The sequence below is a fragment of the Corvus cornix genome, chromosome 18 (genome assembly GCF_000738735.6).
Source record: "Corvus cornix cornix isolate S_Up_H32 chromosome 18, ASM73873v5, whole genome shotgun sequence".
Lineage (NCBI taxonomy): Eukaryota > Metazoa > Chordata > Aves > Passeriformes > Corvidae > Corvus > Corvus cornix.
The window spans coordinates 9,400,751-9,428,704 of NC_046347.1; the positions used below are offsets into that span (position 1 = coordinate 9,400,751).

General features: G+C 49.0%; 1 protein-coding gene across 8 annotated transcripts; it reads right to left on the minus strand.

Moving 5' to 3' along the window:
* Positions 1 to 11,942: 11,942 nt before the first annotated feature.
* Positions 11,943 to 27,755, minus strand: CACNG5 (calcium voltage-gated channel auxiliary subunit gamma 5). 8 transcript variants are annotated; one of them, XM_039562479.1, is made up of 8 exons: positions 27,629 to 27,755; positions 22,679 to 22,983; positions 18,315 to 18,395; positions 16,347 to 16,650; positions 15,709 to 15,795; positions 14,703 to 14,843; positions 13,945 to 14,090; positions 11,943 to 13,539 (listed from the first exon to the last, which is right to left on the minus strand). In XM_039562479.1, exons 4-8 carry the CDS (start codon positions 16,552 to 16,554, stop codon positions 13,282 to 13,284), a joined length of 840 nt encoding a protein of 279 aa, XP_039418413.1. In that variant the 5' UTR covers positions 16,555 to 16,650; positions 18,315 to 18,395; positions 22,679 to 22,983; positions 27,629 to 27,755; the 3' UTR covers positions 11,943 to 13,281. The 8 variants fall into 8 exon arrangements, with proteins under 8 accessions (XP_039418413.1, XP_039418412.1, XP_039418411.1 ...); XM_039562478.1 differs by having other exon boundaries at positions 18,315 to 18,398; XM_039562477.1 differs by lacking the exon at positions 18,315 to 18,395 and adding an exon at positions 26,492 to 26,659 and having other exon boundaries at positions 22,679 to 22,856.
* Positions 27,756 to 27,954: the final 199 nt, after the last annotated feature.

Consider the following 27,954-nt stretch of genomic DNA (forward strand, 5'->3'; position numbering starts at 1 on the left):
TGTGCTGCAGGCGTTATTGGTGTCAAGGGAAGCAGGTGCCCTCCTGCAGCACTGACCTGCACACCTTGAAATTGCTCTGAAGAGCAGTTGAAAATAAGACCCTCAGCTGATGCTTCTTTTTCTGGGGGATTGATTTATCCTGGTTCCTGTGACTGCATCTCAAAGTGTATTTAATGATTCATCCCCTTTAATAATTCAAGCAGATATTGAGGAGGTCTTTGGCTTCCTCAGACAGGCTCTTAATAATAAAAACCCCTTTCATTTGTTTTCTTTTCCAAATAATAACAGATAAACTCAGGGGGATTCTTGCTCTCTGAACATCCTTAATTTTTAAGGAATATTCTGACCTCTCTACTCCTGCCTTGCTCTGGTCCTCAGCAGGCCACTGTCAGATGCAGGAGGATGCATTCACCTGCCCTTGCACAGGACGGACATTTTTTGTGCCATCTTCCCTCCTCTTCCTTGCCTTCCTTCCTTCTTTCCTTGCCTTTGCCAGGTAATTTTGTGGGATTGTTTCCCCTGATCCCCCTGTCTGGGCTGTCCATGGTTAAGCAGAGCAACCCACCTTGAGCTGCCCAGTGCTGCAGCCCGGCTGGAGCAAGGCAGCCCTTATTAGGACAGCATTTATTGGAGGGTCAATTCTGTCCACATTGAGGCTTTCAACTCTTAGCAACAAAATCCATGTGTTTTGTGTAGCTGTATCCCCGAGGTAGCTGCAGAGGCCACATGAATCAAAGCTCAGCTGGCAGAAATCACACCAAAGAGGTGTTTATTGACACATCTCTTTGCCAGAATAAAAAACCTGCTCCATTATAGTATGATAAAGCTCCTGCCCTGGAGCTATGGACCTAGAGAAGGGCAGGATATTTCCCATGTCAGGCTCTTTCCCTTGTGGGGCATCTGCTTGCTTTCTGCTTTCCCATGTCCAATAGTGTAAATGTGGAGTATCCTCAATGTCTAAGCAAAGGCAGGAGTGAGATCCCTTTTACTGAATGTCATAAACCCAGCACTTCTACATAGCAGAAAATGCGGGTCCACTGAAATCTTCGGTAACCACCTGTGACAGCAGCTGGCAGTGGGGTCCTGACACCCGCGGGGAGGGTTTCCTGTGGTACTCTGAGCAACCAGTGAGATGAAAATACAGAACAAAATCAATTATCCAGCTCCAAGATGCTCCACGTGGGGGAAGGAGGGCTGGGAATCTGTGCTGGAAGGGGTGAAACCACCACCAGTTGGTTCTCAGGCTTTCAGGAAAGCCCGGGTATTTAACCTGGATATTTGCTGTTACGGCTTCGACGCCATTTTCCAGAAAATCCCTGATTCCACTTTTCTGCCAGCACCGGCACAGGACTGGGTGCTATCCCCCTTCTCTGCTCCGTGCAGGTTTAAGTGGCTCCTTTGCTTCTGTGCTTTCTGATTCCTTTCTCCAAGCCCACATTCTTGTTTGGCTTTGCTTGCTTGAAGGTGCTGCATCTCCCCTGCCACAGCACTACGTTGGTGGTACTCCAAGGGTCCTTCATTCTGCCCTTTCATACTGTATTGCCTTTTCTCCATCTGCTAGGAATTTATAAAACTTTCAGTTGTTTTTTTCTTTACCATTCCTTCCAAGGAAAACCTGCTTTGTGTGGTCAGTGTGTGATAGTCCAGAGACCGGTCAGAGTCTTTCTGCACCTTTTGAACTCCTGAGCTGTTTCAGTTTGATGTGGGATCCCAGCTGGAGCAATGTAAGAGTGCTACAGAGTCACTGCAAACAGCTGGATGAAAGAGAAGGAGGCTGCTAAAGCCCCTCCCGGAGGAAGAATTTCTGCGGGAATCTATCTCCAGCAGACACCAGAGAAACCACCCACAGGCCCATCAGAAACCAGTCTCTGGTAGTTGTTTCATGGTTTGTGTCTCCCTTACTACATTTTTCACACCCCTCCGGCAGCCCCAGGGTTTCTGCTGGTGCAGGGACATGTCTGGTTTAAATCAGAGTGAGCTGCTGGGGCTGTGACACTGCAGGACCAAAGCGGGAGCACTGCATGGATATGGGGAAGGTTTTGGCCACTGTTTGGTCCCAAAACAGCAATTTTGTCACCAGCTGAGTGACTTTACACTTTCTTTGCCCCTATTAGCTGTTCCTTTCTGCTCTTAAGCAGTATCCATATATACATTTTTTAAATCTGAGCCTACCCTAGTATTTTTCTTGTTTTAGTTTTTGTTTTGTTGTTGTTTTAAAATATTTTTGCTTTATTAAATTCCTGACAGCCTCTGCGAGTTACACCTGAGAGAAGACTCTGAGCTCTGCTTTTAGTTCTTGAAAAAAACAAATGAAAGCCTTTCTGCAGGAGCTGCATCATTTCCAGAGGGCAGCCCCCTCCGTTGCCTCTCCAGAAAGAGTTTCACCTGCATTTTCAGCCTCCTGTGTTCCCAAATGTGATCAGTGGGGCTCAGGGTCGGTGAGGATCATTTACAGGATCAGTGGAGATGGAAAAAACAATTTCTGGGAGTCTCCCAGCCTTCCCGGCTGCTGTTTCGCCGTAGGAGCAGGAGAGGGTGCTGCGAAACCAGCGGCGGCGGCTGCGGGGCGGCTGCGGGGAGAGGCATCCCCGGCGTCCCTCAGCCACCCCAGCCCCAGTGTCCCCCCAGCTCCAGACTATGAAAAGACATTTTCTGCTGGGGGGGGGGAGGGGGGAAATTATTAAGAAGTCCCTCTGGAACTCAGCGTTTCCCCTTCCCAGCTATGAGCAGTTCAGGATGGAAACTGCTGCACATGTTCATTCCACAATGTTTTTAAGTGAAAAGAAAAAGGAACATGAAAGTGTTCAAAACTCCACATTTTAAACATTTTCAGCTTTTCTATCTCTGGCATTAGGGGTGAACTTTACAACCTGTTCCGTCTTTCACGAAGGAAGAATGGGTGGGGATTCTCCAGCTGTTATTTTATCCATCCCTGCCTGGACCAAGTGCCAGCTCTGGAGCTGGCAAGGGTCACTCCCCCAGCGTGCCAGGCAGATGGGCTCCTCAGGCTGCTGCTCTTGTCCCAGCAGTGATGGTACCTCTCAGCTGGACGCTTGCCCTCCAGGTCCCCTGGGGCAGTTTGCAGTGAAAAAACAAATGCCATGAATTTCCAGCACAGCCTGGGCAGGGAGCACAGGGGTCAGGCTGAGAGCCTGCCCTGCCCCTGGAGCCCGGCAGCCGGAGGGACGTGCTGGGCAGCACAGGCCCCGTGTCCTGGACCTGGACGAGGAGCAGGTTTTATCCCAGCTTTCACTTCAGCTCCTTGCACAGAAGCTGTCGGGAGTAACAAATCCCTCAGAGTGTTTGGGGAGGGAGGCCCCCCTAGCGGGGGTTCAGTGATGCTGGGTGCTGTCACACAGCCCTGGCTGATCCCCCACACTGCCAACCATCCAGGGAGTCTGTCCATCATCATTCCCAGCTGCTGTTTGGGTGCTGCTCTCCTTCAGCCACAGTTGGAGGCCAAATAGAGCCTTCAGAGCAGGACAGGGCCTCCTTGAGGTCGTTACTAGGGAATCATCCTGGCTGCTCTTCAGTATTTCAATCCTGGGGCCTTCCCTCAGCCTCACTGACGGTCCCTCAAGTCCCTCCCAAGCACTTTTGGTGTCACAGATCTGATATTGGCTTCCTGGATTGTGACCTGCTGGCACACAGGCAGGGGGCTGCGGGCTAGGAGCTCCCTGCATCCCTTTGGATAATCAATATTTGATGCAATGAGTGCTGCAGCTGGGATGCCACAGCAGCCACTGATGTTCCCAAGCCTGCTGCCGAGCCCCATTGTGTGTTCAGGATGCTGGGAACAGCCCAAGAACCCGAACACCAGCACTGCTGCTGGGCTGAAGCTGAGACCAGGAACTCCTCTTTAACAGTTTTGGTTGGATTTTGTCCCATTCCAGGCTCCTCTAGCCCTTGTCCTCTAGACTGAAGGGTCCCCTTCTATCCAATGTCTTTCTGTCTCCAGTGTCTTCTGTGCTGTGTCCATGGTCCCCCCAGGCTCTCTCTGTTTTAAATAGCAATTCTTTTCAAAATCCTTTCCCAATTTCTTTGTATATTGTGAAAATGGTTAAATCCACCACTGAGGGAGTGTGAAACAGGGACTGGACTTCCCAAGGGCTTCTTACCTTTCTGCCCTTCCCAAGAGTTATCCCGCTGATGGAAAGCCACAGCCCCTGGAGTGGGATGAGCAGATTCCTTCAGCACTGTGAGCAGACAGTGGGGTGTGCCTGCTCCCTCAAGCTCCTGGGGATAAATTTGGAGATGCAGAACAAAATTGCTTCAAATGAAAGAGGCTGGAGGAGCTGGCGATGGAGAAAACCTCCTGAGAGAGAAGCCCACAATATCCCAGGTTAGAGACCAGGAAGGAAGGACAGTTGTAGGGTGGGCTTATGGAAACACATGTTGGATTAGCGGCCTCACCTTCAAAAGTCCCAGTCTGAAGTTCTCCCAGCATGACAGGAACAGTGGAAGATGAAGGTACACGTAATTTATGTGCCAATCTTTTAATTGATTTGCCTAAACAGGCCCTGATCTTTCCAAGTTTTAATTGTTACTCTGAGCTAAATGAAACCTAATTTATTTTCCAGCATCTTTCCTGAAACCTTAAAAAACTCAACCAAACACAGCCCAAGGACCCTCAAGCAAATAGGCCAGGTTGACAGATCTATTTTCACACTACTTGAAATTACATTTTGATCTTCCTAATCTCTTTTTCCTTGTGCAGCTCCAGCATGGGGCAGGAAAACAGCTGTTCCTTGCCAGCTGGAAAAAGGTGATGTGTGTGGAAAGGACAATTCTACCCCCAGCATCACGAGAAATAACCAATCAACCAAAAGAATCCCAGCTGATGACATCACTTTGAACAAGGACAGACCTGAGAAAAGAGAGGATATAAGGTTTCTTCTGGCCATTAATGGCGCAGTGATGGCTTCAGAGGAGGCACCGACATGAGCCCACATCCCTCTCCTTGGGAACTTCAGGCTATCGCTTTCCTACCCTCCTTCTTAAACAACAGCCAGCTGCACTCAAACCCTTTCTTTTTTTTCCCCCCTTATTACAAACGAAACACCAGAAAAATAGGAAAATGTGGCAGAAAGTCCCATTATTTTTTAGCTTATTTTTTTCTTCTTCCTCTGTTTCAGGCTCTAATTTTTTGGTTATGCATGTCCCTAGGACAGCCCTGACATCCCTGTCAGGGCAGTTTCAATAAGCAGCTCCAATTTCTGTTGCAGGCCCCTCACTGGGGAGGGAGCATCCTGTGAGGAGGAGCTCAGTGCTGATCACCATGCAGCACAAACAAGACATTAAACCTCCAGAAAAAAAATCATTAATTATCTTTGTGCATGCTAGGGGCAGCACACTTCATCCAGAGGTCCCAAAGTGCCAAGCTGCCAATCAAGGGTACAGTTTCTGGTTTACAAATAGGAAAGCTGAGACAGAGGTGTGTTTTCCTGAAGTCTGCAGCCCCACACATGCAGGGTGGTACCTTTGGGGTGACCTCTCAGCCCCAGAAGCAGCTCTGACTTACCCTAAAATATTTTCCTGGACTGAATGACAATGCAGATATTGCTGCTGAGCAAATTCCAGACACACACCAGGAGAGGGGCTTATGCCTTGTCCTCTCCCCTTGTGCAAAGCGATTCCCAGCTTGGTCCAGAGCCTTTGGAGCACAATAATTGGCTTGGGAAAATGCAAATATACAAGAACTGACTGTGGGGTGGGAGTGGGGAAGAAAAAGCCCCCAGGAGCATGGAGGTGGCAGGGTTATAATCTCAGCCTGTCATCGGTTTAACATTATTAAACAACTTCTTAAAATAGCAGCCATAATTATTCCTATATGGAACTCAATATGGAAAGCTTTAAGCTCTTTCACTCTTCTTCTGCTTCACTTTCCTGCTCCAAAATATGTGGTTTGAGGATCTGTGCCCACAGTAGAGGCGTGAGGGAGCTGATCATCCATCAGCAAGGCTTTGCCCAAGGAGGCCCTGACATCAGCCCTAACCCAGTTTCACCAGGCTCAGCTTTGTTGATATGAACATAGTTTTTGTTGCATTTTTAATTGTAAAAATGTATTTACATGAATAAAATACATCTCACTTGGGGATATGACCTACTTTTTATGGGAAGATGAAACAACCATAGGTTTGTGGTTTTATTTCATGTATTTCAGCTGTTCTCAGTCAGACAGGGCTGCTGAAGCAGATCAGTAGGAAACCCACAGCCACTACGATGCTTTTTTTCCTGTAAATAATCACATTCTGATCAAGATGACAGGGAGCTGCTACATTTCCATGATGAAGCCTTTAACCTTCAGATCAGTAGAACAGTTTTGACAGTACATAATTTATATGGAAATAAATAATTTGATGGGGATTTTATATGTATGTGTTCTGCACTGCTGGAGAGACCTTCTCTGTTTATCTAAATTATGAATAATAACACTAAATAATAGATAATCCTATTGTCCTGGACAAACGCAGGTCACCCCAAAGTTTAAGTGCAGCAGGAGCTGGGGATGCTCTCTCCAGAAACAGACCCCGTAATTTCTGCTAAAATAAAGCACAATTTACTTTTCCAGGATAATCAAGAGCTCTCACTCAGATATTTGAGCTTGTTTAGTATAGAAGCAAGGCTTTAAAAGCCACATTATCTCAATTTAAGATGTTGGATGGGCACTACACAGCCTTGGCTAGTGCCACAAATTCTCTTATCCCCTCACTTCAGCAGCCTTTGATGAGCCGAGCTGGAGGCAGATTAAGCCAGCATTAAGGCCCCCACAGCACTCAGTTCTGCTAAATCTAAATGCCATAGATTTACTTATTAAACACATAGAATTGAGCAGGATCTGACCTGCACTGACAGGACAGACTCTGCTGCTCCTTCTGCGCATGACACCGATCGTGTTCCCTTTCCCACGGAGGTGAACTCCCCACACTCCCCTTGGGATCAGCAGAGTGACATTTCAGTATGTATTCAAATTAGCTGTTATTAATTAAATAACACCTTTCAGCTTCCTTGGCAGGTTTTCCCCTGCAGTTGCAGCGGGAAGCTGGTACGTGTCAGGATGTCAGGCAGATGTGAGAGCCTCAGGGTTATATTTTTGTGAACCTCATTAAAAGTGTTATCACCGTAGAAAATAATAAATTTATGGTTATGTCTCTGTACTGTCTCCTCTTTTGTGCCTTCCAGCTCCTCTACAGGATACACGAAACCCAACTACCAAGCGCTATTAAGCAAAGGCAGCTCTTGTTCAGCAGAGCTTTGCTTGGGCTTAATTTTGGCTCCGAGGTGGATCCTGCTGGAGTCCAAGGGACTTCAGCACGTGCCTAAATACTTTGCTAATTAGCAACAAAGCTGAATCTCAGGTCTGGGGATTTATCTACATGTAGATCCAGAGGTGCTGATGGTGGTTGGGACTAATTGAGGTAAGAGTGACTTTGATCCAAAATGAGCCGCTTAACCAGGACCTGACGCGGCTGGTGCTGCCCTTTGGGCACATGGAGCTGCAGCAGCCTCAGTTTAAGCAGCTGCAAAACCTGGATAAGCACAAGCTATGGAACACCTTCTCTGCACCCCTGTCACATTTGTTTTGCCTCTAAGAAAATGAACGCACGCTATCCTAACATTAAAGATTAAGAGCAGCTGCATCTCATCACAGCCAGGAGATTTGTCCGGAGCCGGTGACAAAAGTGATGGCCTTTTGGGGAATAACCTTGACTGCTGGTGCTGCGTATTTTCAAGGCATATTAATCACAGTTTCTGTGTGAATACTTCTCCTTTCACCGGAAATGGAGAGAGGGATGAGGCTTGGGGAGTTCCGAGGTGGTTTGATTAAAAGCGCTGGACAGAGCCCTCAGAACATCACGGTGCAAACTGCTCAAGACATGAAAATATCCAGTTAGAGTCAATCTATTCATCAAATCCAGCCCTTGGGATATAATCTGGCAACACAGTAGAGGCTAATTTTTTTTTTTTTTTGTGGAAATAGTGCTTTCCTGTGTTACAAATTGTAATAGTAATGAAAAAGAATCTTGCTTCCACAAAGACCGAATTGACCAGAGATTTGAAGATAAAGTGGTGTGAAAAGAGGGGTTACATCTGGGAGACTGGCTTGCAATTAAAGACACACAGGGCAATTGTTGCAGCCACCTCCTGCCCTTTACAGCCACTGCCCACTGAGGCCACCAGAACCCAAAATCTGAGGTATATAAAACCCTACATGAAGATAAAGCAACAAGGCAGCTCTTCTCACTCTACATTCTACTGTATCCATGGGAACAGGCTGGGATTTGACATCTACACAATAGCTATAGACAGAAACCCTGCTGTGCACACAGGAAAGGTCAGTGGAGCATCCCAGCCATGGTGGCACCCACGGAGCAGCTGGGGCATTGGGGACACCCTGGGGACACCCCGCTCCCTGCCCAGGAGTCACAGCTTGCCTCTGTCCAGGACAGCTGTGGTGCAGCCAGTTTGCAGAAAGAAGAGTTAAAGAGCTGCTGTGGTTCTTGGGCACAAAGAGCTGGTGGAGCAAAGGGTGCTGCAGTGGGGTGAAGGAGACCCTACCAAGACCCCAAAACTGGACAAGGAAAACAAGAAGGAAAAAAGCTGTTTTTTCTAGGTAGGTTTGACTGTCAATTTGGGGAAAAAAGTAAGAAGTAAATAAATAAATCCCATGAGGAAGGAAGAAGAAGAAAATAAGCATCTCTCAGCTACTTCTCATTAGTGGAGGAATATTTACTCAGGTGAATATTCTGCCTGCTCACACAGCATGCCCGGCACAAGCACACCAGCTCTGCCCAGCTAACAAGCTATCAGCAGGGAGGAATACGACTAATTTCTTAGCACACCTTGAATAGCCCATGGGGCCAACTCACATTTGGGAAAATGAATACACAACCTTGACAAATAGTATTAATAATGCAATACAAGGACTTGAGAGCAGAACACTGTGAGCTAGAAACCCCCACGCTGTGTACACCAAGTCAGCTCCTCATCCTGCCACAGTGGTGTGTGCCTGGAAAGCACCCTAATAAAATACCTTTGGGTCCTGTCTGCTCAAAGATGATAAAGGGCACAGGTCTTCAACCCTGTGTCCAGATGATGCAACAGCAAAGTTCATCTGGGGCTTCCCCAGCAGAAGGATTTGCTCTCCCCCTGCCTACTTGATCAACAGCTCCATGCCCCACTCCTGGGCAAGAGCAGCACCAGCTTGCCCCAAAATATCTGCCCAAACCGCATCTTACCACACCAGCAGCTTCACCAGCTCAGCCGGGCTCTTAGTCTGCATCCCTGCCCTGAGGGGGGTTCCACAGAGTCTCCTGCCTCACCTGAACCTTCCCAGTGGCTCCTCGTACCCACTGCCACTGTAGCTGCAAGGGGAGCAGCACTGGAGGGCAGGTCATCTGCACCTATGTGTTAATTTTTAGATATAATTGTATTCTTTTCACTTTGCAAGAAAGGGCTCTGGAGCTTCAAGCTGCTCCAGCAGCAACTGCAGGAGAATAAGACCCAGCACAACCTTATTATTCTTGGCCACTTCATTACTGCTCGTGATTGGTCTTTAATGAACCTCTTGCATCCACACCCCATGGTTCAGTAAGGGTTTTCAGGACACTACTAACGGGAAAATGGTTCCCACCAGGGCTGCATCGCACCTGGGGCCATGGGAGTGTTGTGGTGTAAGGGGGAATGAGAAGAGTCCTGGGGATGCTGGCAGAGGAGCTTTCATGTCTCAGGAGATACAGACCACAAAATGCCTCTATGGGCTTACAGGAAGGGGATTTGATTTAAAAACCCCAAACACAGAGGGGGAGGGTGGCTCCTGGGAGTTCCCTGAGAAGATCTCAGAGCATCCACCTCTTCAACCAGCCTCCCCTGAGCTGGGGGTTCACTCACCTCCCACATGCCATTTCCTCAGTCACCATCCATCCATCCATCCATCCATCCCCTTGCCGTGGATCCACAGGACACCCAGGCTGAGAGAGGTGTGTGTGTGGGAGGCTGATGGCAGGGACAGAAATGCTTTACCTGCTGCAGGCCTGAGCAGCACCTGGAGCAGGGAACTACACCTGGTTCAGGCTTTATTTAACCCTTAACCCCAGTAACTCGCTTTCACGCTGTAGTTAAAGGAGACACAGCCATGTGCAGACACACTCTGACACCAGTTAGTCATTCATGCAAAACAAGATTTTTTTGCTTCTAAGCGCAAACCATTTTCTGTGCAGTGTCAGACAACAGTCACCTTCCCACGGGTCTGGGGGAGGCTTGGCTCATCCCATGGGGTGAATTTAAGGACTCATAGGGGTAAAACCTCTAATTTAATTGGTAGCTTACCCTCAAACTCCACTTTTTCTTTATTTGCAGTCAAAGCACCAGACACAGAACACCGTGAAAGGCCATCACTGAAGTGGGCAGGAGAAAGACTGAAGGAGGTGACTGAGTGTTATTCATGAAGAAGGAAAGATGTGGGGTGAAACCATGCTGGAAGAGGTGATAAAATTATTAATAGGTGTCCTAAGGGGGTGCTGCATGTATTTACTAAGCAGTTATTGCTTGGAGAACTGCGGCTCCAGGGTGGTTCTTGGGACAGGTGGGCCTGGCAGGTGGCTGGGCTCTCCCCAGCTCCTCACCCAGATCACGTCTACCAGGATCAAAGGCTCTGGAAAAGTTTCTCCACAGTCCATGAAGGTGTGCTAACTGCATTAAGAGGCCCACAGCCATCCATATAGAGAGCTGCTGTCACACCAGGCACTTTGGGAGGGACAGAACAGCACCCAGAGGCACAACCATTGCTGCTGATGCTTTGCAAACACCACATTTTCCTACCCAAAATATGCATTTACTGAACTAGCAGCAAACATTTATTTTAACAGATTTCTTCTGGCAGTCCTGCACTTGTGCTCACTAAGTCAATGTGTGAACTCCCAGGCTCACAAAGCAGCCACATGATGAGAATCTCTTCAATGAATCTGTACAATGAATTAGAATAATTACTTTTCTAATTCACCCCTAGACTCTGCTAAACCTTCTGGGGCCTTGAGGAAGCCATGAAGTTTTTCTAATTTCTCCTACTTGTATAGGCAAACATTTTAATTTATAAAATGAATAATTCTGTGTTTAATCAGTGCAAAGGAAAATTCCACTTGTGGACAGGGACATCTCATGATACTGCACAGGATTAATCCACAAGATCACTCCCCAGTGTGCAGGAGTGTGGCCATGGGAGAGCCCTTGTGCCTCTGGGCATCACCAGTTTTGGTGATCCTAAACATCTCCCTCCCAAGAAGGACTGAGAATATAAGGATCCATCAAGGGCAACATGCAGAGGCAATAGCCTTTGAGCCACCAAAAATCACCAGCATCAAGCCCAGCAAACCAGACCAGGCCCTGGGAAACTCAAAATGATTGCTTGTGAACTCCAGTGCTTTTTTGGAGCCAAATTCACACTGAATATGGAGATCCTGATGAAAAACTGATGGTTTATCAGTCTGGGCCAGGTAAGGGACAGCAGATTTGTTTCTTGATGGTGGGGCTGGGTTGTGCTTTAGTGCTTGAACCTTCCCAGCAGCCAACCTGTCACTTAAAAACAGGGACTTAAGTGAGAGGGTCATGTTTGTGGGTCATACAGAAACTGAGGGTAAATAGAACTGTGTCTACAAAAAGATGCCCTGATTTTAAAATTTTACAAATCAGGAGTCTACCCAGATATAACTAGAGATGCATTACTTGCTTATCTGGAGGAACTGGGGAGGAATAATCCTGTTCCAGAGCTGGCTGGATATACTCCTGCAGCGATGTCCTGTGGAATGGGTGTTATAATGGATGCAAACAGTGGTGCTGCACCAGGACTTGGCCCCTACTTTGGAGGAGTTTATATATAATAAATATTTAATAGCAAATAATAGATAATAATATTAAATAATAACAATGAAGAGGTGCAACATTCATTACACAGTGTGCTACAAATGAGGTTAAAACTGTGTATATTCTATTTCTTTTAATTAACAGTAAGACAAAACAAGCTCAAATATACTACGAATCCCCAGACAGTTTTGTTTTGCAGAAGGGAAATTTTCAGAATGGTTTAAAATAACAAGAACAGAAATAAAGTTTGGACAAAGCTCTTTCTCCTGCAAGGTGACAAGCTGGGGCTCACACAAGGGATCACAGCTTTTTCCTTCCCTGCCCTTTGTTTTCCACCAGTGATGCTCTCCCCTGGCAGCTGGCTAGGGCCAAAATGCCAAAGCATCAAATGAAATTTTAAAACTTAAAACCTCAAAATAAAGTTTATGTACACACACACACAAAAGCAGCAAAAATACCATTTTCTTGCCAAAATGTAATATAAGCCAACTACTTTGCAGCAGTGGACTTGTATCATTGATCTCAGCTACATCACTTTACACCAGTTTGGGATCTTGCCTTTCACTGAAATAACTTCTGGCCACAATTTTTCCTAAATCCTTCACTTAATGTTTCCCATGGGAAAGCTGTAGGTTGTTTTCCACTCAATGCTGCACTGAAATTCTCCCATCGACACTTCAGACCTCCTGTCTGTAGGATGGCAGAGGAAATTTGGGTGCTGGAGCCACCCCTGAAGCTCAGCACCCCAGGGTGCCTCCAGTCTAACATGGGATTTTTAAGCAACAGTTTGCAAGTGGCCACAGAGGAACAACAACCTGCTTATGTCCAAGCCTGATGAGATCTCATCAAAGGATGGCTATTTCCCATTCCAGCCTGGTTGGAAGTGATATCCAGCAGTGAGAGATACCAATCAGTAAGTGTTCGGTTGAGATGAAATTTCTATTTTTCTAATGCTGGTTACTTCTTGGAAAGTTATACGAATCTTTTATGCCTGCTGGCACTCAGGCCAGTAAATACAGAATTCAATGATACAGTTGAATACACAAACTGTAGCAGCCTACCTATCTACACCAAAAAAATACACCGTTTTTTCCTTAGTTCTACTCTATTTTCTTTTTCCTGCTCTCGAGTCCAGCCCTGGATTTATCCCCCAGGCAGAACTGCTGTTTGCTCAGCGGGATGAGCTGAGAGAAGAGGACTTTGGAGAGATTCTTAGTTATGCAGGGAGGACTAAAACAACCCAAAAAACAAAGAAAGGGATATATCCCAATTCTCTAGGTTACACTACTGGTTATATAACCAATCTCTCTGGTTATATTTACGCTCCTATAAATAGAGAATTGGCCTGAAAGAGTGGCCTAAAAAAAGACAAACGGAGTCGGGATGTGGCGACCATCAGAGTGGGCGCGGGGCCGGCGGGGCTCAGCAGGGGGACGAGGACATCTGGTCATAGTCGGGGCACTTGAGCAGGGCTGGGTAGTTACTGTTCATCTGCAGGGACGCCTCGCTGGAGATGTCCGAGGGGCTGCGGCCCCGTCCCCACGTGTCTGGGTGCAGGAACTGCCCTGAGTAGTCGGAGCAGTTGCTCAAGCGGGGCCGGTAGAAGCCAGGGTGGGGTCGGTAGAGGTCCTCGGCCGTGTAGCGCTTCATGAACAGGTACACAGACATCACCCCGGCACTCTGCGGGACAGAGACACGGCCTGAGGCCCTCCCTGCCCATGGCTGCCTTCTGCACCACCACCCAAACAGGACAAAATAGAAATTGCCTTTTTTTGCACTGCTGCTGATGCTCAAAAGCACCCGAGGGCCATTACTTCCCTGCCCCATGCCTTGGATCTGTGCAGTAAATAATGTGGCACAACCACATCTCCTCCTCTGCTTTTCATGCTCAGCATCAAATTGTGATCAAATGCCCCACTAGTGCTCCAGAGTGGGTCTGTCCCCCCATACGTCCCCTTCATGCTATGCATTATCCCTCTGCCCTCACAGCCCTCCCTTAAACCCCATCTGAGCCCTCTTTTTGCCAAAAAGCCTCAGTCTGCCCACCCCTGGGAATGGGATGCACTTGTTGCAGGGATGCGGTACCTCTGTGAGAAGGAACGAGATGGCAGAGAAGGCAAAGGACCACCCATATTTGTAATTGAAGAACGACTCCGAGTCCTTGGTCCTGTTGAGCATCTCGTCATTAATGCTGGATATGTAGAGGACCAGCCCCACCACCAGTGACAGACCTGGAGAAGGACAGTGGGGAACACATCAGGGATGAAGCTACTGAAGAAGCACCTTCTTGAAGGCCTGACTTTTGGGGGAAAGTAAAAAAATTGTGGGAGTGTGCTTGTAATGGCTGGGTAAAGGAGCTGCACTCCTGCTGCACTAACCCAGGGCACTCCTCTCATTCCAGTCAAACATTCCCTGTTCAGGGAAGTCTGTGTGCACTGGGAGGAGGGAGCTGGCTCCAGTAGGAGCTGCTTCAAAGCTCAGCTGTCACAGCTATTTGTTTAGCATTCGCACAACACCATAAATAAAACATTCACTTTTCTCATGTAGACACAGCCCAACTGAGCAGTTTGAAGTTGCAGATCTCTCCTGTGACTGATGTTCCACGAGAAGCATCCTCTCCCCAGCACCTGCTCCTGCACGAGTGGTGGGGGCCTTTCCCCTCATTTCCACAAATGAGCTCTGCATCCATCCCACAAAGGCTGATCAGGCTGTGGGGCTGAGCTGGGAGTGATGACTCCAACAAAGAGTCACCAGGGCAGCTTAGGAGAGCACCAGCAGCTACCGAAGCAAATGAGCTCCATGCTCAAGGGCTGTCAGGAAAAAACCTGGCTTGCAAAGCTCACCTGACAGGATGAAGAATATCCCTGAGACGAAGGCGAGGATGGTCCTGTGAGGCCGGATGTGGCCAATGTTGCTCAGGATGAAGCCGATGAACATGAAGAAGAGGCTGACCAGAGGGAAGGGGGTGGCTGAGCGGATCATCTCTGTGGAGAGAGGAGCAGAGGGAAGTGAAAACAGGTTAGTATTCCCTAAATAGTGCAAGAAATGGGCTTAGCTGGGTGAGAGGGCTCCAGCTCTCCTGCTCGGACCATGTTCTGTCTGGGTTTCTCTCCTTGCTAATGAGCTGAGTAAAACATAGAATTATGGAATCACAGAACGGTTTGGGTTGGAAGGGACCTTACGTTCCAACTCTCTGCCATGGCAGGGACACCTTCCATTGTCCCAGGTTGCTCCAGGCCCCATCCAACCTGGCCTTGAACACTTCCAGGGATGGAGCATCCACAGAATCTCTGGGCACTGTGGCAGTGTCTCACCTCCATGGTGTTTGCATTTCTGAGGGTTCCTGTGTGGAGTGTTGCATAGGAAACCATCAGAACCTGCATTTTTCTCTAGCTTCACTGGTTAAGTGTTTGCAGAACACTTCTGTTTATTAAATCAGAAATGACTGCAGAATTCATCATGAGAGTTGTGACACTCCATCCTTAATTCATCTTGCGATATAATGGGCAAAATTGCTAGGGAATAAAAACAGCTGCAAATTATGGAGAGGAGACTAAAAAGCCAAACACTGCGATGAACATTAGTGCTGAATAGCCAGTGACAGTGAAATTGCACAGCTTAGAGCCTCCATGGGCATCCTGCCATTAGAAAGGGATGTCCCCAAAAGCTTAGGAGCACACTGGGTAATTCCCATAGTAAAAAATGTAGTTGCATCCTTGCGTGGCAGCACTGTCGAGGAACTCAGAGCTTCTTTGGCAAGGACACAAATGGGATTTCTTGGGGAGGTTCCTTAGTGACCCCTTAGTGCTTTGCAGGATGTAAAGGGTGGAACCCCACCAAACCACTTACTCAGGACATTGATTGTGGATTCAGATGTCAGCTGGATGTTCATGGGCATCACATATTCGATGGTGAAGCACCGGCCACGCTCCTCACCTGCGGCAGACAGATAAAAATGTGAATCCTGAAGCCAGAGGGTTAAAGGTCACCCCAGGGGCGATATCAGAGCTCCTCACTTCTCCCCTGACTTTTCCAAAGCGGTTAAAACTTTGTGACATTTCAGATTGGTCACGCTGAGATTCCCATTCCCTTTGGGTTCTATTCAACTTCTATTCAAGCCAAGTTGCTTCATCAAACTTGGCACAGACAGAGGGAATGGTCCAGCTGACCTGAATCTAAATTTTGCAGGGATGAAATGGAAAGTTTTTAGCTGCTGCCCAAGGCATCATGGCTGCAGCTCTGGAACAGGGCAGGGGGTCTGGCAGGGCAGCAGCAAACTCACCAAAGCCTGTATGCAAAGGCACATTTATGCTTTGGACTGTTAAAGTCGGGCATGAGGCAATGATATTGCTTGCCAAAGGTTGTGCCTGAGTTTGGAAGCAGAGATGGGTGGAGCCTCTAAAAATCCCCTTTTTCTTGCCCCTTTCCTGCTAACTGGCACTGACACACAACAAACCAAGGGGATGTTTTTGGCTGGGAGACCATACCTGCCAGAAAGCAGACCCTCCAGAGCCCTGAGTGCAGCGACAGCTTGATCTCGGCTGTCTGGTTTTGGGGCTGGACGATGCCCTCCTCCAGGTAGAGCCAGTAATCAGTGCTGACGGAGATGCCCAGGAGGCCGAGGCCGCAGACGGCGAACACGCTGCTGAGCAGGGTCAGCGCCTTCCTGCTGCAGGCGCTCATTCCCAACAGCATCGAGGGCCTGGGAGCAGCTGCGGGACACGGGAGGAGCCCTCGGCACGGGGAGCAGGGGTGCCAAAGCTCTGCCCTGAATTGCTTGTGTAGGCTGAGCTGAAAGGAGCCATTAGAACAATCACTGACAGACGGAGAGTTTGAACCAAATCCCACCCGACTGCCGCCCCGTGCCGACCCGCGGCTTGGGATGTGGGAATGGCACAGCATGGACAGGCCGGGAGCAGCTCCTTGGCTTGTGTTGGATTTGCTGCAGGTGAATTCCTGCTGCTCGAGCCAGAGCTGGCACTGATCCCCCCAAGGATGGAGCTGAACCGCAGCAACTTATCTATGCTCAGAGCCTTATCAAGCGCTGCCAGTCCCCGGCACAGGAGCTGCTGAGGATCACGGACACCGCACTCAGGGATCAACAAAGCTGCTCATAACTGCTAGGCCATCCCCCAACGCTGAGCAGCTCCCATCACCATCCCACTCCCCTCCAACATTGCCATTTTTCCACTTCCAGGGTAGATCTACCCACTAGGAGATCATGCTAATTTTGCAAAAGCCATGCTGTGTTTATGACATCATCAAACAACCCGAAGCAGAGTGGCATGACATAATAATCTGCCTTTTTTTTTATTGCTCTTGCCAGAGCTGCCAGTACCCTCCCTACCCACTCCCACCTTGTGCTTTGGAGAGAGGTGGGGAAATGGGGACAGAGAGCTGCAGCCAGGCCTTGGGCAAACATTACAGGAGAAACTTCCCTCACCCCCATGTCACTTATGTATGTCATCTCTTTTTTATTGTTATTATTTTATTGCACATTTGCTACTTTGAGGAAATTAGCAGTTCCTATGATGCCCTGCAGACTGATAAAATAGCACCAGAAATCAGAGATCTTGGTGCAGTGGAGAAAAAGTTAAATTAGTATGGGGGGGGGGGAAACCACAGCAACAAAAGATTAAAGGGATAAGAGCAAGAAGGAAAAAGATGTGTGAGAGATGGTCTTGTGTGGAGAAGCAAGGAGCAGATAGTGCTGCTGACTGCTGTTATAAAGGCAGAATGAATCACAGGTAAGTGCCGTGTCATGTATATTTTCCAAGGCACATTTTGCTGCTATTCAGCACTGCAAGAAATAAAGAAAAAAAATCTAAATCCAGCTACACAACAAAAGCTACTGACTCGAGAAGCAGGCTGCATCTTCCTTGGGCTCCCTTTAGAACTGCACTAGCTTTGTTTCACACCCTCAAGAGTGGCTCCATCACTCCTGTGTTCCCTTGGTGAACAGACTGTTTGGAAGAGAAGTACTGTTGCTGTTATCACTGCAGTAAAGGTGGTGGGTTTAGTGATTAAATCACAGACACAAATTCTGCCTGGCTCAGGAGATCACAACTCCCTGTTCCAACACGGCCGAGCAGACTGGATGAGGGTGATTTTTTCTAGTGCCTCAGATGCAAATACATTAATTCTCACTTGCTTACAGTGACACTCAGAGATGTCAAAAGTCCTCACAGTTTGTACTTTTACACCTGAAAGCCTCCAAGGATAATGTTGTACTATAATTCCCTCATGATGTAAGCGAATAGATGATGCTGAGAGAGGTTTCTTGCTGCTCCAGCACTCTGGGGAGGTCTGAGCTCTTGCAGTGCCCATCCCCAGCACTTCTGTCTCCCAAATCCACAGCTCCCCACACCTGTCCTGGGCTGGATTTGCAGCAGTTTCATTTGGATTAACATTAAGGAAACTTGTAGTTACTGTGGAGTCCAAAGAATGGCACTTACTGAACAGATGCAACATCCAAGGTCTGTGTGCCCCTCCAGCTCACTGCTCTGGGCAGCAATAAGAGAGAAGAGCAGGGAATGCTGCTGGAAGAGAATCAAATTCTTGAGTGAGAGAGGGAGAGAGAGTCTTTAATTATTGCATCTGACCCCAAGTCCAAAGCAGGCAAGTACATCTTGGTAGGAAGCAGATGTACTTGCACCCTCAAGGCTGCAACAGCTTTGACAATTCTCTTCCATATGAAATTAAGGATTTGGCTCTTCCTGTGTTCACACTTTGCCTTTTCCCAGAAGGTTCCAGCCTACAGGAAGGGGATTGCTGTCTCCAGACAGCCCAAGCAAGTGCTCCAGCTCACAGTCCTGCAAGCTTTCCCTCCACCTTTGGCTTTGCTAACCAGCCTCATTTTCAGTGTTGTTATTTAATGCTTCCCTCAGCTAAAGAAAAGTAGGATGTGTTCCCAGGAGGAATACCTCCCTGCTAGGGGAGCAAGGAATGAAGTGCTGAAAGGATGCTCAGATTCTTTTTTCCCTGAAGAATTAGGAGGCAGCAGCTAAAGAAGAAACTGGTGGTTATGGGGCAGAGAAGCACATCAGCCCTGCACCTGCCATTTCCAGGAAATATGCCATTTCCCATCTCTATAGATTCCCTTTGGATTCAGCAATCAAACAGCCAAAACACAGATCCTCTGGCTCATCCATTCTTTTCCCTAGCTCAGCCAGAGCCATATTTTCTAGTTGCTGCCTCAAAATGAACAGCATTTACTACAGGGTGTCTCATCCCTCTTGGCATTTTGGTGCCAAAATGGTAAAAGGAACTGGAATCTATTCTTGGCTCATGTACCATCAACAACCATCCTCCCTGCACATTTTCGTTAATAATGAGCCAAAAATCATAGTAGGGAGTATGTGAAGGTCCAGATAAAGCCACTCAGAGGGAAATAATGAAGTATTTCCTGTGATTTGTTGTCCACCAACATCAGGCACTGGAAAATAGACCCATTTGGTCTCATTTCTGTTGGTGTGACACGAGCAGCAGGGGCAGGGGTCGGGCGTCAGAGCTGCACCTCTCAATTGCCTCATTCCTTTTTCCTCTCACACTTCAATCTCCATGAAATCACGGATACATTAGAGACTGATGCCTATTACTGCCTCGCTGGCACATAGCATCCAGCCTGTTGTGACAGGGGCAGGGATGGTGCAGAATGTCTGCTTGAAACAAACCTTCCCCAGGTCCAATGCCTGGAGAATTCACAGGGTTCCCAAGTGAAAGGTTTTTCAAGGACAACAACAGGAGCTGGCTTGATTATCAGGAAGAATTTAGTTCACAATGACCTTTATCAATTGTGTTATGCTTCCTATGGCTGTTTGGTTTCCAACAGGAGCTGGATTTTAAATTAAATTAATTGAGCCCCAAAGATTTCCAAGAAATAGAACCTTAGAACTGTTCCTGCTCCTTCGATCACACTGTGCCTTCTGGTAGTAGTCCGGAGAATAATAAGGGCGGTCTGCAATGTAATCTGCTGTCCTTATAATGAATTTCTCCTTGCCTTGGAGAAACAGTTTCTGATGGAAGCTGCACATGGCCCTTGCTAGGCCTGAACCCTTTGGGAAATGAAATGAGTATTGTTTCTAACACAGTTCACCCAGATCTAGGAGTAAGTCCTTACCTATTGCTGCACAGTCACAGAAAGAAAATATCCTGGCCAGATTTCTGAGCCCACATCTGTGACCTAATGCCAAGCACAAACCGCTGCTCTGGGTTACATGGATGGGCTGATAAAAATGAATATATTACTGGTCAACTGCCTGGACAGGAAGGGTCACATCAATAAATCACTGCTCTGAGCTCACCAGAAAACAGCAGCTCCCTCCTGCCCTGGGTAAAGGCAGAAAGAGCAGGGCCAAGCCATTGATTTTTATGTGGCATCATTTCCAACTTCCTGACATTTGGGAGGAAGAGAAGCACTGCCAAGGTTATCAGAGCAGATGGGAGGGAAGGGTTTGTTTGTGGAGGGGTGCTGAGATCCAGGACAAGCCTGGTGGCCTGTGGCTGTGGATGCCTGGTCCATGCTGCAAGCCAAGGGCCAAAGGAAATCAGAGATTCAGCCATGGATCTGCAGTAGTGGGAGAGGCTGAGCAGAACATAAAGGAGAAGGAATGAAGCTGGTGAAAGGGGAGTAGGAAACCCACTGAGTAAGCAATGGATGTACAAAGAACATCAGGGACCTGGGTAGGAGCAATCAAATGCAGGAGAGCGTGAGCTGTGATGGAGCTGAACTGAAAGGACCAGCCCCCACTAAGCTGCAACAAGAAATTGGGCTGGCTAAAAATAAAGGGCCTTCGAGCAGTGTGATCCCTTTCTCAGGATACAACACAGGCCATGGATATGGGCAAAAAAAAATAAAATAGGTCAAGGAGAGCAGCTCTTTCAGAACAAAACTTCTCAGAGCTGGCAGTGCTCAGGCAGGCAGGACTGTGCCGAGGCCACCACTGCACTCTCTCCTTCAGACAGCACAACTCACCCTGGCTCCCTCAGGTGCAAATCCAGAAAAGGCTGATTTGGTTGTTAATAACCCTGGTGAAATAGAATGATCCCAGTGAGCTCATGGAGCACCCAAAGGGTGCAAATGCTTCAGTTCCAAAACGGGGTGTGCAGGATGCAGCCTGAGCCCAGCTGAACTGGTGCTCTGTGGGTTGGCAGAGAGAGTTGGACTGGTGTGAGGAGCACATGGGGAGATGACTTTAACCACAGCTGAGGAGAGGAAGAGGAGGAGATGGTGAGGGCAGCACCCACGGCTCCATCTGGGATTGCAGGAGAAGCAGCTCCACAAACCTGACCTGGAAAACCGGGCAACCGGGAAGGATAGTTTTGGTTTTGGAATTACTGCTTGGGAAGGAACAGTCCTTTCTGAAGCTTGGAAAAGGTGTGCTGCAGGCAGGAGAGGAACACAGGGCTGCTCTGGTTCCATAGAGTAGCTGAAGAGAGCAGGGATGGCTGCAGGGAAAAGCAGTGAATCCTGCACTGGTACGTTGAGAAGGAAATTTCCGCAGAGGATATGGGTTGGAGCTGTTCCACAGCGTTCCCAGGTGCCCTGTCCTGGGCTGCTGGCACCTACCACCTCCACTGGCACATGTGGAGACAGAAATACACCAGGCAGCTTTAAGAGCTGCATTAGTGTCACACAGAAATGTCAGCTCAGTTTCTGAGAGAGAAAATACTTGTTGGAAAAATTAAGAAATAAATCCTTTTGATGTGGAGGAGGTTTAGCCTGATATTAAGAAATAAAACAGCCCATCTCATGGCAGTTTGAACAAGGGCTTGTAACTGTGACTACAAGCAAACAAACTTCAAAGGGATCAATACTGGGCTGAAAGCTTCCCCTCAGCTGGGAGCAGCAGCACGGTGCTGCCATTACTGACGGATAGACACGGCAGCGCTGGATCAATGGGCACACTGGGCTCACAGGCTCTCCAGGGAGGGTTTAAAAATAAACAAATGAATAAAAAGAAGGCTGGTTATGAGTTATTTAAGCCTAGATTGAGCCACAGCAATAACAAACCTATTAATTTTGTGCTTGTCATCACACAAAAGGAACACCTGATAAATAATCAGTAAGAAACGATGTGTGAGCTCACACACTGCAAGGCTCACCGCTGACTGGTTTTGGTAATGAGATTACTTGGGATTTTCTCTCTTAAACTTGTCTTACATAATTTTTCTGAGAAGTCCTCTTTTCCCTAGCACTTCCTGTGCTTCATTTCTTGCCAGTTATTTTTTACAGTTTGGTGAAAAAATCCTGCTATGGCAGCGCAAGAGTGATGGATATGCTGTAGAGAATAACTTGAATCCCCAAGGCTGACCCACTTCCCTCTCCTTCTTTATCCCACACCAGCCTTTTTGCTGTGGACTGCTCAAACCCTGACCTTTTGCCTGGGTCAGGTTTGCAGAGAGAGTTGTTACTGATAACTGAGCCCACCTCAGCTCCAGCACCAAGTATAAGGAGATCAAATGATATTCCCAAGGTCAAAGGAGCAGCAAATGAGATTTATTTCCCACCCCAGCGCTCACACCAGACCCTTTCCCAAACAGGCCACCTCTGCCACACTGCTGCACTTGCTGGAGTGATGGCTCTGCTCCAGTTCTTTCACACTAATGGCTTTGGATGAAGCCAGCAACTTCCAGCAAATAAAATCATGGACCAAACAGCCCTGATGGTCCTGGTTCACACGCTGCTGGCACAGCCCATGTGTGTACAGTCAGTCTCATTCACGTGGTCCTTCTGGATCCACAGATATCCCCCACAAAACTTTTATAGAACCCATCCCACCCACGTGTCTCCTTTTTCCTTGGTGTTTCAGGCTCTTACCTTCGTTAACCCCAGCGGAAGTGATGCTTTGGCAAGTGGAGCCCCTGTGATGGGGCTTAAGGTGGGAAGAGCAGTTCTGGCAGATCAGCTGTAAGGATGAGGGTCCTTGATGGATGCTTCAGCTGCTGGATGGTCTGGGAGGAGCTGGAACGGGGATGGCTTTGGAAACAGGCAGGACCTGAAGAGAGGGCACAGCCTCAGCTCTCCCCCTCTGACGGACTCGCAGGAGGGCTGCAGGGAGCTGGGACACAGGGACAGGCAGATGGCAGGCAGGTCTCTGCATTCATGTGCTAGCAGCTCCTACCCTGGGGTGTTGTAGAAAAGCATTACACAAAGTGCATTTCTCAAGAGGGAAACAGGAGCTAAAGCTCTGAGCTTGCAGTATTGCCCACACCCCCAGGTCCAGCTCTCCAGGTCTAACCTATATATATTCTGTTCAAAGTTTACAACCCTAACAATAGCTGAGCCGTGTCCTTTGCAGAGCCCTTCCCAATGTCCTCTCTCTCCTCCAAATCTGACACAGAATTCTCCTACTCACAGTGTGTTAGAATGTTCACAGTCAGGGACCTGAGTCAAACTGCTGGTTTCAATACCCTACAAAAAGCTGCAAAAGCCAAATAAAAGAGGGAAATATCTAATGCTGCAAAGCAAACCAGCTGGGGACTGTGCTAGAGGAGCTGCAGAAATCTCGCTGCCATGGGAGTGGTGCCTTCCCATTAACCTCTGCCTGAGGTACATTATGGCTCGTGCTTTAGATCCCAAACACATGAACTGCAGTAACCCAGCGATCCAGTGACCCTGTTCAGGCTGCAGCATTGTGCTTCCCTCTGCTCTCCTCTGGGACAGACCCAGGGATAACGGAGAGCAGCTGGCTCAGCTGTGCACATCCATTCACTGCAGCACCGAGGTTGGGCTGCTCTGGTGGGCTATTAAGGCTTTAATAGCCGGTCCTTTTTCACTTCCAAGTATCATTTAAGTTGGCACAAAGTCCTACAATAGCCTTGTAGATTAAAAGGGGAGAATAATCCTCTTTCTTGCAGCTTTTCAAGGTTTCTGTGTCCTTCCAGCAGCAAGGCGGGTAATGATTGAAGTAGTCAAGCACCTCTTCTGTAAGATATTGATGTTATTTTAAACGGAAGTGGGTGTGAGCAGAGCCCCCAAATTCAGTGTAAGCACCTCAAGAGCTGTGCATGAAATGTGTCTGGGCTATAAACTTTTATTGCGGCAGAAGGTCTACGAAAAGCCCCAGGTAAAGCCCAGGCTCAGGAGCTGAGGCTGCTCAGCAGAGAGGGGCCAACACCCTCGGTTCCTTCTTTTCCCCTGAACGATCAGTGCATGCCAGCTTGAGCTAAATTAAGCATGCTGGGAGGTAACAATAGCATCAAGAGCTAATTAAGGCTCTTGCACTCCCCTGTGTCAGTGGGTACCTGAGCTGGGGAGACAGGAAACCACAGCTCTTCCTCCACTCCCACTCTTCTTGCCAGTGCTGGCAGCTGGAGGGGTTTTACGAACATTTTCAGAGTGATAAATGAGAGAAAGGCAGAAATCCCCTGAGGGCCCTGGGCTCTCCGAGCACTGAGGGCTGCAGACAAGTGGCACACTGGGCAGGCTGCACGTGCTGGCCACGGCTGCAGAGACCGTGCAGCCTGCCCAATGTGCCCTCGGTGTGATTAAAGATGATGGATAGCAGGGAGCAGTGCCTTGTTAGCCAGGAGATTGCACTCCCTCTTCCCTTCTTAGGAACCGGTTGTACTGCAAAGCCTTGAGCGGTGAAATGATGGCATAAAGAAAGCGCACAAGGGCTGTGTCATCCACACCTCCTGCAAACGACTTCATAGCCTGGTGACACTTGTGGCTGCCACTAAACCCAGTGACCAAAGCCAGCAGCTGCTGCATCTGGCTTTGCTCAAGCATTTTGGGACACAGCTCCATGGAAGCTGTTGGTGATGTCTTCAAGCACAACTCCTCAGGTCTGATGCTGAGCAGCCAATAAAGTTTGGTCCCATTTTCACATAGGAAAGGTCTTTGCTTTGTGCAGCTTGTTGGGCTTAATAATCAGGAATATTAATGTACCTAACAAATATTTATACATCACTGGAGGCATTAAACTTTCTACCACCCAGATTTTAGCAAGATTTGTTACCAATTCCAGTATTTAACAGTAAACGTCCCAGCAGACAGGGCAGGAAAACCCATGCATGACATGGAGCAGCCTGAGAACAGGCACAGGCACCATGAGCTGGTCAGGAGACCATGGGCTCAGCTGTCCTGCTCAGCACAGGGAAGTGCAGCCACATCCTGGGAAAGTCTGTGGGAACAGGCAGGAAATGGACTTGGTCTCACTCTTCTCCATCCTTCCCCCAGGCCAACATCTATGCCCAGGTGAAACTTGGCCTGGCTGTGTGTACCTTGTCTCTGCCTGCACTCCTCTGCCATTCCCTTTGTACCACCAGGTTCTTGTTCCTGTGGCACCCACCCACCAGCACCTCTCCTGCCACCTACATCCGACCTGATATTCCCAGCCAGAGCTGCTGCAGGGAGAAGGAACATCTGTCATAATCATTTCATGTCTCCCAGGAAGAAGCCAGGGCCACCTGTAGGGTTTTGAGAGTGAGCCAGGTCCTGCCCTGGCAGACCTGAGTCTGCTCCCTGCCGATGGGGATGTCACCAAGCAGCACTGGATGGGCACTGGGTGGGAAAATGAATTATCCAGAAGTCATCCTGGGTCAGTGGGTGCATCTGCTGTGCTGCTCCAATAATGCCCTTGGTGCAGCCTTGACACTGCTCTAACGAGGGTTTTCACTGATAAGCAATGATATCTCCCTCATTAATAACAGAAAAACTGTAATTCCTGTCTTCCTAAACGACCCCACACAAATTCTACTCATCTGTAACAACCCATTTCCTGAGCCTGTTGATAGCATGCGTGTTGTCCTTTGACAAACTACATTTTGCCAGTAAATATTTTACTACAAATACCTGAAGTTGTGACTATACATCTTTAAAAATCAGTGTGACCCTGACTCCAAACCATCTTTCTAGAACACACCTAGAACCCAAACCCTCTTTAATTTCAGTGAGATTAAGATCCCTGGATAACTAGATGATGGGGTCTAGGTCAAATGTTATTTTAAAAATGCCATGTTAAACCCGGGGGTTTGAATCTTCCCAGCCGATTTAGGAAAAGCTCCCGGTTCTCACTCCAGCCTTGCACAGTTCGCTGATACCATTGAAATCTCTGCAGGCTTGTGCATTATTTCTCTTTTGTATTTCATATTCCCGCCCCTCTCCATAAATAAAGCTGAAGCTGCAAAAGCTGTGCCATGGATGCTGCCAGGTGGGAATTCATTCAGCTCAATGAATATATTCAACAGCTACAAGAACACAGCAAGGGATCGGAGAAACCCCCACACAGGGGCATTTCTGTCCCCTGGATGTCACATGGAGCAGCCTGAGGGGAAGGTGTGATGGCACAGGATGGGCTGCTGGGAGCCAGTCTCCTGCCCTTTGGCTTTTTACCCGGGTCACGGCGTGACAGACTGAAGTGTGCTTCTAAAACAGCGGCAGAGGAGCCTCTGAAAGGAGCCCAGACACGAGGCACTTGTGAAAGCAAAGGGCAGCAGTGATGGAAACATGGGAATGCTCCTCCAGCAAAGCTGCCAGCCTGGGTCATGCCACCAGCACTCCCTGCTGCTGCAGGAAACTCAGCAGAAATGCTCTTTTTTAGCTGAAATAGTCCTTTGCAGTGGTCTTGATGAAGCAGTGCTATCTTCAGGGAATGCACCATTCTCGCTGCCCCTTCCAAAGTCTCACCTGGACCATGCAGGCACCGACGAGCTCCGACGAGGCCTCCTCTCCCCCAGGGGGATTTGGGGGATACAAGGGACACAGTGCTGACAGCGGTGCCGAGGTCAGACCCGCTCCCCGGGCACCCCTGAGGAGCTCCTGCTGCTCCGTGCCTGGAAGCCCCAACCCTAAAAGCTGCAAAGAGCATCCCGCGTCAGGGGCTGATGAAGTTTTATGAAATGCCCGGCAATTAATCAAGAGCCAAAGGACGTGTCAGACCCTCCCTGCTCGCCGCGGCGGCTGAACCACCACATTTCACATTTCGTCACCTTCTCCAGGCTGTGAATAAGGAGCGCGTGCAGGAGTGAGGACAGGCTCCATGTCCCCGTTCCCTGTTCATATGATAACACATGATCCAGCCTTTCCCCTCACCCCCCCGGCACTTCACTTAAGAACCAGGTCGGGTTTTTCTCAGATAGCCTCGCTCAATTCACACTCCCCTCTCCAAGGGGTTTGCTACACTGGAAAACATTCACAGCCTGACTGCCCGCAGATTTTATATTCCCTGGGAAAAATACACATCCACTCCTCAGCAAAACGTTCAAAACTCGCCGCTGAGGACGGGGATGCTCTCAGTGCCCAAGAGATGGCCTCTGTTTGAGCAGCCTGGAGGGGAAAAGCCCAGGGATGAAGCGCCGGTATTTTCCGGCTTCCTCGTGCTAAGGTGCTTCCGTCAGGAATCGGGCGAAGCCAAACGCCGCCGCCCGAGTGGTGCCGGTCCCCAGGCAGGGCACACGGGCAGGGCACACGGGCACCTCACCTGGGCACCTCGCCGGGTCCGGCTGCGCCTGCCGGGGTTCGCTGCGCTCCGGGACCGTGCTGGGGATGCGGCGGATGCTGCCCGGGGCGGTGCCCGCGCCGCCCCCCCGGCCGGTTCCCACTCCAAGGGGAATACGGAAAGCACAGGGATACCTGCCCTGAGCCCTGCGCCTCCGCACCCAGATCCCTCTTCCCTCGGCTTTAAACTTTCAGGGGTTTACATTCAATTCAGAACCTCCACGAAGCCACCTCCTGGACCGTTTCCCCCCCGTTCCTGGGGCAGCCTGGCCCGGACACGGGAAGGAGCCCCAGCCTTCCCCTCCCCATCCCGGTCCCGGCACTCACCGGCCCCGCGGGCGCTGCTCCGCTGCGGGACGCGGCCGGCGGCCCCGGGGATGCTCCGCTCCGCGCCGCGCCGGGAGAGCCCGGGGAGGAGAGGGCATCACATGGCGCCGGCGGGGCCAGCCCACCTCTCCCTCCCCTCCATGTCCCCGTTCCCTCCCTCCCTTCATCCCTCCTTCCCTTTCTCCATCCTCCCCTTCTTCCCTCCCCCTCCATCCACCCCTTCTTTCTCTCTCCCCCCCACCCCTCGCTCACCTCCCTCTCTCCCTCCTTTCCCCGTTCCTGCCTCTCCTTTCACCCTTTCCCTTTATTTCCCCACTTTCCCTCTA

What these genes read in the sequence shown, in the direction of transcription:
- CACNG5 (XM_039562476.1), bottom strand. Translation starts at nt 16,554, where the DNA reads ATGCTGTTGGGAATGAGCGCCTGCAGCAGGAAGGCGCTGACCCTGCTC. An exon ending in ATCCACAATCAATGTCCTGA is followed by an intron (nt 14,844 to 15,708) that starts GTAAGTGGTTTG and finishes CTCTCTCCACAG; the next exon opens with AGATGATCCGCTCAGCCACC. An exon ending in TCTCGTTCCTTCTCACAGAG is followed by an intron (nt 13,540 to 13,944) that starts GTACCGCATCCC and finishes TCTGTCCCGCAG; the next exon opens with AGTGCCGGGGTGATGTCTGT.